Here is a 12,441-nt window from a genome sequence, read left to right as displayed (position 1 = left end):
TGACTATGCCCTGAAAGATGGCTGAGTATGGGTCTTAGTGGTTAATGGGATGCTGTCAGCAAAGAGAAATGGTCTCATTTCAGCCCATTACTCAAACTCTGCATACCAAACTCTTGTTTCTGAATATAACACGTGGGTAAGGGACACACAATAACTTACCAAAAAAGAGCCTACTGACGTTATATAAGAAAAGAAACTGGAGGTTTTTCTCAGAGATCAAGGAACAATACTCACAACTCACAGCTGTGTGCTTTGTCATGAAGAACCCAAAGCCAGCGGAGAGTGCCACTCACCACGCAGTCCCTCACACATGCTGTCCTCTGTACGACCCTTTGAACCACTCTTCAAGGGGGAAGGACTAATTATTTCAGGGAGAGAAGATGAGCTCTTTGAGTGTTCCAGGAAGTCTCTTCTGAATGGAAAGGGGTAATTTTCTAGTATTCATAAGTGTGAAGGATGCTCATGTCCTATTCTGTCCCACTTTCAGAATTCACCTTTTTATCCCTCAAAACAGAGGAAGAACTGGTTTCATTAAAAGAGCAAGTGCTTTGCAGAACCTTAAAGCAGAGCATAGAGAATATAGTCAATAATATTGTAATAACTTTGTACGGTTAACAGATTGTAACTACACTTCTCTCTGGTAATCACGTCATATTGTACATAAATGTCAAGTCACTATATTGTACATCTGAAACTAGTAGGATATTGTATGTCAAAAATATTTCAATTAAAAAAAAAAAAGATCAAGTGCTTTTGTGTTAGACCCCTTGGCTCAAACCTTCCCAGCCTTCGTTTTCATATCGGCAGAATGGGGATATTAGTCAAATTTTCCTCACGGTCATTGTGAAGATGGAAGAAAATCTCATTTGTAGACTGTCAATAGTAGGTGTTCAAAAAATATCAGTTCTAAGTTCTTTTTCTTCTTATCAAAATCCGTATTAATGAAAAAATGTGAAAACAGGGGATCATGGGGACAGTGTGGCATAAGGCAGGTCTCACTGGGGTAGAGATAAAAGTCTAAGTGACCCAAGAAAGAAAAAAATTATGTTCCTACCTTAAAAAACAAGTCTGGGGATAAAATATGTTCTATGGTAAAGCAGAAGATTAAACTGTAATGTCCTAAGTAAATGAAAATAGTGGTGCCATCTAAGCTACTGGTATAATCCACCGAAGACACAGTTTGGGGGATTTTCTGGCCAGTCTTGAAAGCTGATCACACACTAGAAACTGTGTTGATGTTCTTCCTACATTACCTCACCTTTTTCTTTACAAGCCCCAGAAGTGAACACTATCCCACCCACTTAATAGTAGAAGAAACCGCAGCCTGGTGTGATACGTAATGTGCCGATGTTCCCACAACCCATATGTGGCGGAGCCTGAATGCTATCCCGAGCTTCTCTGAGTCTCCACAGGCTCCATGTGTCCCTACACAGCCTCCCAGATGCAGAGAACACAAGGAATGGGAGAACAGCAAGAACATTTTTGGAAAGTTTCAAATACAGTCCTGACCCGAAAGAGAGCTTCCTGTTCTAAGAAACCTAGACATCCTGACCAGGCCAAGCAGCTCAAAAATATCTGTGAGCCCATGAGGAAAACGAGATGCGTGCCTCCCACAGTGAGAGGGAGAGATTCCAATTCTCATTAGAATTCTGATTTTAGAGCTAACTGCCTCCCACGTGATCACTGCTGATCCAGAAGGTTCTCACTCTTCGGAGGCTTCCAAGAGACAAGGAGTTCAGCACCGGCTCCCCAGTCTTTACCTCTCCCAGGTCCACCTGCAGAAGTTCCCCAGGCTTCTTTAATCACCACAGAGTATCTCACAGCAATTCTGTCCAAGAGCCTACCCAAAAATTTAAGGAGGGTGGGAACTAAAAAGAGAGCATCTAGGGAAAACCCCGGAAGCCCACTGGCCATAAAAGACACAATAAGCAGACAGGGAATGACTGGAGCCACAAAGGATTTAATTACTTTTGTGCTGCATTAAGTGACTCTTGAAAGAACTTAGCTCATCATGAAACCTCCCATGAAAGCAAAACTGAAAGCATTCCTACAATATGTTTTACTTTGCTAATAACCCCAGTCTCATCTTTTTCAATTTCCCTTCCTACCTGCCCCCTTCCCTTTCTGCAAAGGGCAAGCAAATGTCTCTCAGGACACAGCTCCAAGTCTGCAATATGACTGTGGCTTCACTCCTCAGCGCTACTGTCAGAATGACACAGTGAATGGGAGATGGGGAGGAAAAACAAATCTCCATTGTTTTTGCACAAGAACAAGTCAGTGCTTAATCTAATGCAAACATAATTACTTTGACTTAAACAAAAGGGGGAAACAAATAAAAAGGAAAAAAAACCTTGACGTTTACAGCATAGGCTGTCTGCTCAGAAATAAACAATTATGTGGGCATCAGATAGGCGTCACACTCCTCCCCTCGGCTGCTGCTCTTTGGAAACAAATCAGAAAGGTATTTAAAGAGAAGGTTAGAAACAGAAGCTCTGAGTCTTAACTATTCTCTGCTTTTCTTCAACAGTTCCCATTTTAGGTTCCTATCATTGCTTTAGCTTGAATATGAAAAGAAGGTTGGCACTTTGGGAAATAGCATTAAAGTTTGGTGTCAGGAAGAGAAACGTTTAAATTTCTTTTCCATTGATCTTTGCAGGGCATTGATCCCTTTGATATTCCCAGAGAATGAGCCAGAAGGAATTTTCATTTATTCATTCAACAAATATTTATAGCCCACCCGCTCTGTGACAGGTGTTGTACTTGGGTGAGCAATACAGAAATGAGGACTGTCCAGAGTGCCTGGGTGGTTCAGTCCGTTAAGCATTTGCATTTGGCTCAGGCTGTGATCCCAGAGTCTGAGGATCAAGCCCCACATCAGGCTCCCTGCTCAGCAGGGAGTCTGCTTCTCCCTCTGCCCCTCATCCCACTCGTGCTGTCTCTCTCAAATAAATAAAATCTTAAAAAAAAAAAATGTTTAAAAAAAATGAGGACTGTCTTCTTAAGTCTAGTGGAAAGGGGGAAAAAAGGAACAAATAATTATGCAAATAAGTACAGGAAAGAATATGTTGCTACAAAGAGTATGTAACAGGGAAGCCTAAGCTATTAGCAGAGTGGTGGAGGAGGGTGGTCAGGAATAGCCTTTCTAAGGAACTTTCATCTGAGCATGAGAAGAAGTCATCCAGGCAAATGGAAAGAGCTGGGGAGAGAACTACATGGAGAAACACACGAATCCCAAAACGCTGAGAAGGCCCAGAGAAAGGAAGGGTTGCAACACCCTTAGGAACCTGAAAAGTCAGTGTGTTGGTTTCTTAAAGCTGCTGTAACAAATTACCCCAATGCAGGTGGCTTAAATCAACAGAAACTTATTCTCTCACAGTTCTGGAAGCCAGAAGTCATAAATCAAGGTGCTGGCAGAACTATGTTCCCTTAGGAGGCTGGACAGGAGACACCATCCTTGCCTATGTTCTTTCTAGAAGTTCTAGATGTTTCCTTGGCTTGGGACAAAGTAATGCCAATTGTTGCTCCTATCTTCACATGGTCTTCTCTTCTGTCTCTTATAAGGACATTTGTCATTAGATTTGGGGCCTACCTGCTTACCCAGGTGTGACCTCATCTTGAGATCCTTAATCACATCTGTAAAGACCTTTTTCCCAAATCAGGTCATATTCATGAGTACTGGTGTCTACGATGTGGAGATATCTTTTGGATACTACAATTCAACACACTGCAGTCAGCGTGGCTAAAGAGTAGTGGGTGTGGCAGTAAGAAAAGTAGAGCAAGATGAAGCTGGAGAGGGAGGTTAGGGCCAGATTATGCATGCCTTTCAGGCCTTGCTGAATATATTAGTTTTCCACTGCTGCATTAACTAATTACCATAAAGTTAATGGTAAATCATAAATAACATAAATAACATCTATTTATTATCTCAGAGTTCTGTGGGACAGAAGTCTGGACACTGTGGTTCAGCTGGGTCCTCAGCGCAGGACCTCACAAGGCTGAAAGCAAGGTGTCCACTAAGCTGGGCCCTAAGGAAGCTCATCCAGGTCTCGGACAGACTTCGGTTCCTTTCAGTGCCTTGACACATGGGCGCCTTCAGCTTCAAGGCAACAACAGCTTCCTGAACCCTTATATTTCAAATCTCTGACTTCCCCTTCTGCTAGCCTCCTAGGAAATATGTCTCTTTCCAAGGTCTCACGTGATTTCATTTGGCTCACCAGGATAATCTAAGATAAATTGCTATATTAAGGTCAGATGACTAGTAATCTTAATTACATCTACAAAGCTCCTTATGCCATGTAACATAAATAGAGCTTCCTAAGGGATGTGGCTAAAGTTCTATTTGGTAGCACTATCAACAAGTTTTTGAGGAAATTGGAAATATTCAGAGAAAAATCCTAACCTTTAACATCGCAGGAAACAGATAAGATTTTCTTCAGTATACTCCTTGGTCAGCAACAAAATACTGGACTGTGTGGAACCTGGGGCTGATTTATTGTATTATTTCAATGAATAGTTTCAACAAAAGACTTCACTCCAATGAAGCAATGGAATCCTTTCCTACTATAGTTTGAACTAACATCCCAAGTTTTCATTGTCCAAACCAGCTTCTAAGTCAAGACTCAAGTATCAATTTTTAGCCTATACTGTTTTTGTCAATACTAAAAATATTCACATGAAAAAACAGGTGGGAGAAGTAATATGGAAGTCAATTTGAAATCTTGAATATACTGATGTCATTGGCCAAACTGGAATTTGTAAAAACCAACTACCCTGAATCCTGGAAAATGAAATAGATTGTTTTAATCCAAAGTTAGAGTAAAAACAAGAGTTTACAGGAGGAGAAACATAAAAAATGTAAGCTCTTCTATGTTTTCATGACTTTTATGACGTGAACAAAGTACTACCAGAAATGAAGAAAAATGTAAAAACTATTCAAATAAGTCATGGAGTCTCAAAGAGCTATGGCCAACACATTACATTTCCCCTTTCATTTAAAACCCATACCAAGTCACAGAGTCACTCCCTCCTTGATGCTCCTGTTTACATATCAGTCCCTACCCTCTGACTATGAAATCTTTGAAAAGTACTATGGGGGCACTCCAAAAATGCTTATAGCATGAATTAATTTCCTTCCCCACCAGAATATCAAAGATGTTCCCACTTAGCCCAACCCAAATTTATGACTTCTCTTTTCAACACCTGTAGTAGTTACATTGGAAATACTCATTTCATATGCATTATGTATTACTTTATATTTTTTTATCATGTGTGTATACCCTATTTCGCTACTAGATTGTAAATCCCTTGAGGGCTAAAATTCGAATCTACAGCCTCCTTGTCTTTAAAATGAGGACGATCTTACCTATCCTAGAAGGCTGTCATGAGATAATACAAGTGAAAATACATAAGCACAGTAACTGGCATGGAGAAAATGATGATTAGCTTCCATCTCCTCTCCATTTTTATTATTTTGTTTTCTTCACAGTTCCTATTACAGTGTCTTACACATAGTAGGTGCTCGATAAATGCATGCTGATGCACTGTGAGAGCTGCAAGTTCAAGGAAAAGTTAATGCAGGCCAGATTAAAGGGCAAGGAAGGTCTAGGAATTGCGGCTTGAGGAAACAGGAGTTCTGTTCTTGGCATTGGCTCCAGCAATCGATAATTGGATAATTGGGCTATCATCATTATTTGAAAAGTTTTAGAACAAATTGTTAATGCGTAATAGTACTGTGGTGTTTTAAACGTCACTGGAAAGACAGCATTTTCAGTAACAGATGTTAAGGGGGAAAACTGGAATTCTGTCCAAATAGAAATGTAAATGCTGCTTCTACTCAAGGTTAGGATGGTTTGGGTCATTACAAAGAGTTTGGATTTTATTTAACAAGTAATATGAGATACCTTCATATGAGATATGAGACACTTTCAAGACCATCCACTGATCAGTAAGTTATAAAGTGCTGACATTACGTACCATAGCGTATAACACAGCTGGCTCTCCGCTCAACACTTTTTCTCCACATTATCTACTTCAGGGGTAACCTTGTAGCTCAGTGTTGTTGTTTTTAAGCTTTTATTTATTTTATTTTTTTAATTTTTTATTATTTATTTATTTGAGTGAGCGAGCAAGAGAGAGAACACAAGGAGGCAGAGGCAAAGGGAAAAGCAGACTACCCACTGAGCAGGGAGCCTGACACAGGGCCTCCATTCCAGGACCCTGGGATCATGACCTCAGCCGAAGGCAGACACTTGCTTAACCGACTGAGCCACAAAGATTTTATTTATTTTAAAGAGAGGGAGAGAGACAGAGAACAGTGGGTAGAGGCAGAGGGAGAGGGGAGGAAAAATCTCAAGCGGACTCGGCACTGAGCACAGAGACCCATGCAAGGGCCCGATCTCACGACCCTGGGATCATGACCTGAGCCAAAATCAAGAGTCAGATGCTCAACTGACTGAGCCACCCACGCGCCCCATTGCTCAGTGATTTCTGATGGGTGCTTCTACCATCACAGAAAGTAGTGGTTCTGAATGGAAGATTAGGATTTCGTAACAATAACTAAAAAAAAAAAAAAAAAATCACACTCAAATCTACTCCGTCAACACAGTGCAACTTCATATTCCCCTAAATCTACTATAAGTGAATAATATAATAAAGGAACTCTCATAAACATACAAATGACAATCTCAGGAAAATCATGCTATTTGTAAAAGAAGCAAAACAAGAAAGTAATTGTTGAAGCTTAAGATAAGAAAGGGCAACTGTCTTAGAAGACACAGAGACAGGAGAAATAATGAAGAGGAAAAGTGGAATGGCAGCTGGTGGGGGGGGAGGTGCGTGCTGTGGGGGGGGAGAAACATTAAAATGAGAGAGAACACACAGAATCCATGAGATGTATTTAAATCTCAGAACCAAACTAGCTATCCAGAGGGAGCTGCTTTTCATCTTCTGAATTGACACAAGCCTTTTGAAACCTCTGTGGCTTTGACCTTTCATTATTGCAGAACACAGCCACCTGCCTTGACCGCTCCCCCGAGCCTCTCAGCCGAGGCGCTGAGACGGTGCCCTCAGCCACTCTGCAATAGCATGTGGCTTTTGCAGCTCTCACTTCAAAACTGGCCAGATCAGGAGCTGTGAGCCTTGCAGGAAAAGGTTTTTCTCTCAGTGCCAGTGTTTTTGGTGAGAGCTGTAATACATCAAAGAGGAGAAGAGATGCAATCATGCAGGGAATGATTTCAAAAACTTTAATGAACCGTTTAAAATAAACTCATTTGAAGGTAATTTAACAACACCACTTTTACAATTAAAAATACTATTTTAGCATGCAAATGCAGAACATTAGTCCCATGTCAGGATGGAAAATGAAGTGAAACTGAGGGGCTTTTGAAACATGAATGCCATCTCAGTAATTTCTCATCACTCCACGGTGCTCTTAGGCAGCCTAATGAAAGAATGAATTGATTTAAACAACATTTTGCTGGAGCAATGGGGTTTGAGGAATTAAATTAACTTGATGGTTAGTTGTAAGAGCTAGGCTTGGAACTGCCATTATATTGTTACTAAAATTAATTTCTATCCTTTCCTAAGTTTGATTTGGATATTTTTTCTATTTATTCCTAAAATACCAACCAAGGGGTTCAGCAATTAGCAGAATACTTCATCAGTCCTCTTCAATATATTAACATTTGCTTGAAAATGTATATGTTAAGTCAAAATTATACTCTCTGGAAAAACAAACTGGACTCCAGATGCTGCCCCGAGGAACTGTAGTAGCAGCTGAGTCTGACTTTGAAGGGTAACAGGAATAACAAGCTGGCACATGGACTAAGCCAAAGCAGCAATTCTCAGTCTCTCCTTCACTGTGACACAGTTGACAAATCACATTCACGTAACACCTTCGTGGCTGCTCCAGGTTACAGATCTCAGCATTGCTAAGGTGGGCTGCCGGTTATGGCGATTCTCAACACACTAGCTTCAACATACAAGCTCCTTTCACACGTGAAGTGTATCAGAATGCTGGTAAGCAAAAGTGACATTATGTAAACTTTTATAAGCTCAAATTCTTAAAAATAGGTCATAAATTTTGTACCTTAACTGCTACAAAAAAGAAAATGGATTTTAAAAATAACAGATACTATTAACACGTCAGGTGATAACTTACTGACATGCAAATTTCCTGATGTGAAGTATTTCTCTTTCTATAAATCTAACTCTAGTTTTTTATTGTTTATTTATTTATCAGAGAGAGAGAGACAGACCAGGGGGAGGGGCAGAGGGAGAGGAGAGGAAGAATCCTCAAACCGACTCCCCTAGGCAGGGCTTGATCCCAGGACCCTGAGCCCATGACCTGAACTGAAATCAAGAGTCGGCCACCCAACAGACTGAACCACCCAAGCACCCCAACTTTAGTTTTTTAATACCAGCCTCACAACAGAATATTAAACTCAGATGCTCTCTTGGTAAAAACAATATTCGTAGTAATTTTTACCGTGATTGAGCAGTATGGAGTAGCACATTCCAGGGACAGAGTGTGCATTCTCCATTAAATTCCACATAAACTACCCAAGATAATAGTCCCCATTTTAAGGAAAAACAAACAAGGGTTCAAACTTGCCCAGGATTCTACGGTTGGCAAAAGGTGGAACTAGGATTCGGTTAAAGGTCTAGGTCCACTTTGATTTGGTAGTCACATGTCACCAACATCCACTGTCCCATGGAAGAGAAAAATCAAGACATGAATACAATGCTTTCATTTTCTTTTCTCTCTTGCAAGACCCTCATGATCCAAAGAGGCACTACTCTCTTTCAAAGAGATCCCTGGGGAGGCTACACACATACTCCCACCAGGATGCGTTTGTTCTACAGAAGAGACCTTCAAATCCAATTTGTGAGTCAGGTGAGAAAAGGTCACATTTCCTCCCAATCTTCTGATGATTACACAAATGTAATTTAAAAATGTTATCTCCATCTTGCTCACCCACCTAATCTCTGTAGACAGTTTTTGACGAGGAGTTACAATATGTTTTTTAGCAAAGACAGAATCATTAAAACATACACATAACATCTGAGGAGACTATTTTGAAGGACACAACAGATGTTCAAAATTTTAAATTCTACTATATCTATTTTTTATAGTCTTTGCTTTTAGAGCAGTTTTAGGTTTACGGCAATATTGAGCAGAAGGTACAGAAAGTTCCCATATACCACCCTTCCCCATACAGTTTCCCCTACTAGCAACATCTGCCTTCCTGTTGTGCATTTGACACAACTGATGACCTAATATTGATACATTATTATTAACTAAATGACATAGTATACATTAGCGTTCCTTCTTGGTATAGTACAGTTCTATGGGTCTTGACAAATGTATAATGTCATGTATCCATTAGAATATGACATAGAGTAATTCCTCTGCCCTGTAAACCTTCTGCGCTTCAACAACTCATTCCTCTCTCCCTATCCCCAAGCCACAGGTAACCACTGATTATTTTACTGCCTCCATAGTTTTGTCTTTCCCAGAACATCACAGAGTTGGAATCATGAAGTATGTCGCCTTTCCAGATTAGCTTCTTTCACTTAGAGGTATTCATTTAAGTTTTATCCATGTCCTTCTATTGCTTTGCAGCAACATGTTGAGAGAAAAAGTACAAAGATATTTATCCTCCATCTTACAACCGCATTTCAAATAAGTGCGTAGGGGAAAAGACTTTAGGGGCTGAATAAAATGCACTAGGATGGTAAGGTCATGGTTTGTGGGGGGTTTTGTCTATTCCCAGATTTTGGTTTTTGAAATTTTATAGAGATATGTTTTAAAACACTGTTCAAAAAAGCAAAGAAGGAAATCAGTCATATCTCCTTATTGCTCTCTTCCATTTATCTGACATGCTAGTTAAATGCATTTCTGTCCCACTTCTTTCCCCACATCTGATTTATTCCGCTGAGCGTTAAAATTATGTGCATCCTTTGAAAGACAGAGAGGAAAAGGCAAGAAAGAGAATACAAAAAGGGCAAGGGAAAGAAACACGTTTGGCAAGAGTCAGTGATGGTTTCAGATAAACCCATGAGTATTCATATCGCCCCCTTGTGGATTTATAAACACTTATGGCCAAAGAAGACAAACATCACGGCCGTGAATTAAGTGCAACTTAGTCCTGCTGTGCAGTGTCTCCTGTTCAAGAAAACCACACCTCTCAGCCCAAGTCAAGAAAAGAGTAGTTCTCATTCTCGCTGTGGTGCACTGAGCCCTTTCTTCATGTCCAACATCATGCTATGCACTTTGCACACATCACTTTACACAATCCTCTCAGCACAACTATGAGACGGACGTTTAACAAATGAGGCTGAACAAGAAAGTTGGCTTCAAACCTAGATTGGACACAAAAGCCTGCTCATATCTACTAGATACTGCCACAGGTTACAATATATGAAATCCATACACCTTCTTATCACTAATTGTACCCTCTTCTCCAGAGCCGAGAGTTACCATGGAGGGGAGCAGGGAGAGTGTCTGAACCAAAGACCAGAATTTAGACCTGCCCAGAGGTTTCCCGGGCTAAATGGAAGAATTCAGTAATTAATGTATTTTAATAAGGTCTTGAATGGAGATACTTCAGACCCAAGGTTCCCTGTCTGGCACAACATGAGGGATTGAGGACAATTAAACCTAGACACAAACCCCAGCTCCACCTCTCCATTTCCATGTGACTGCTCTTATCCTCAACTGCTTAATCTATAAACTGGGGATCAAGTAAAGAGGTTATTGAATAAAAATCCACTCAACTGACCCTTTAATCAAAAAATGTAATGAAGCGCTTCATGGTGCAAAAATAGAAACTCCAGGCTCAAAACATGTGGCACTGAGTGGCATTCCTGCCTCAGTTCTTGTCTCCACCACCTAGTAGAGTGACCTTGGGCAAATTCTTTTTTTTTTTTTTAAAGAGGAAGAGCAGGGAGGAGCAAAGGGAGAGGGAGAGAGAGAATCTTAAGCAGGCTGCACACTCAGCGTGGAGCCTGATGTGGGGCTCAATCCTAGGACCCTGAGATCATGACCTGAGCCAGAATCAAGAGTCGGATACTGAACTGACTGAGCTGGGTGCTCACCAATCCAGGCACCCCAACCTTGGGCAGATTCTTAACCTCTGCATCTCTACTGCCTCATCCCCAAAATGGGGATATTGGCGCCTGGCCCTGTAGGTTGTTATGAGGATGAAAATGGGTACCTATAGGCCTTGCAACCTGCCCAAGAGCTGCCCCATGCCACACAGCCGTGGTCAACCCCACCGTGTTCTTTGACATCACTGTGGCTGACAAGCCCTTTGGCCAAGGTCTCCTTCAAGCTGTTTACAAAGTTCCAAAGACAGTAGAAAACTCTCATGCCCTGAGCACTGGGGAGAAAGGATTTGGTTATAAATGGTTCTGCTTTCACAGGATTATTCAGGGAATTTTGTGCCAGGATGGTGACTTCACATGCCATAATGGCACTGGTGGCAAGTCCACCCATCTATGGGGAGAAATCTGAGGATGAGAATATCATCCTGAAGCACATGGATCCTGGCATCTTGTCCATGGCAAACGCTGGACCCAACACAAATTGTTCCCAGCTTTTCATCTGCACTGCCGTGACTGAGTGGTTAGATGCCAAGCATGTGGTCTTCAGCAAGGTCAAAGAGGGCATGAATACTGCAGAAGCCATGAAGCACTCTGGGTCCAGGAATAGCAAGACCAGCAAGAAGATCACCATCACAAACTGTGGACAAATCTATAAATTTGACTTGTGTTCTATCTTAACTATCAGCCCATTCCTTCTGTAGCTCAGGAGAGCACCTTTTCACCCCCATTGCTTGAGATATCCTGTAATCTTTGAGCTCTTGCTGCAGTTCTGTGGGTTCCATATATTCCTTACTCCCCTCCAAGTCTAGCTAGATTGCAGAGTTAAGTTTACGATTATGACATAAAAACTAAACAGCAATAACAAAATAAATAAATAAACAAAATGGGTAACTACATGGTAAGAGTTAATAAGTCATATTCCTCAGAATGGATTTAATGAGACTGTTTCTCCAAGGACTGAGGGGGGAGGAGGGTTTAATTATCAACATGAGAGACAGTAACTCAGAAACCATTCCTATGACATGAGTGAAGGTCATTCCATTAAAACACTGGCATTGCAGCAAGGCCAAGGGAGTTGGAAGCAAAAACCAGGTATGTTACAGTGAAGTCAGGTCAGGGTGAGAAGAAGAATAAGTCAAGGTCAGAGTGAGAATAATATGTGACCCACATTGCATCTACAGTGCATATTCTAATCAGCATAATTTAGAAGTGGTGGCTTGCTATAAGGGACCCTGGCTTTGGCATAAGATAGCCAATATAACCCTTGAATCACATCCTGGTCTCATCATTTAACTTTGAATTCTTGAAAAATCTATTGAACTTTTGTGAACCTCT

At 41.0% G+C, this 12,441-nt stretch overlaps 1 protein-coding gene across 1 annotated transcript in view; it reads left to right on the top strand.

The window, feature by feature from the left end:
• The window catches only part of LOC103659419 (peptidyl-prolyl cis-trans isomerase A-like), a 47,111-nt gene extending 35,304 nt beyond the window's left edge, over positions 1-11,807 (top strand). Inside the window, 2 exon segments of the mRNA XM_040639803.1 lie at positions 11,223-11,494; positions 11,496-11,807. Of these exon segments, the coding sequence (XP_040495737.1) occupies positions 11,223-11,494; positions 11,496-11,807 (584 nt within the window).
• Positions 11,808-12,441: the final 634 nt, after the last annotated feature.

This window comes from Ursus maritimus, unplaced genomic scaffold, assembly GCF_017311325.1.
Source record: "Ursus maritimus isolate PB19 unplaced genomic scaffold, ASM1731132v1 scaffold_23, whole genome shotgun sequence".
Classification (NCBI taxonomy): domain Eukaryota; kingdom Metazoa; phylum Chordata; class Mammalia; order Carnivora; family Ursidae; genus Ursus; species Ursus maritimus.
This window is presented reverse-complemented; position numbering and strand designations above follow the sequence as displayed.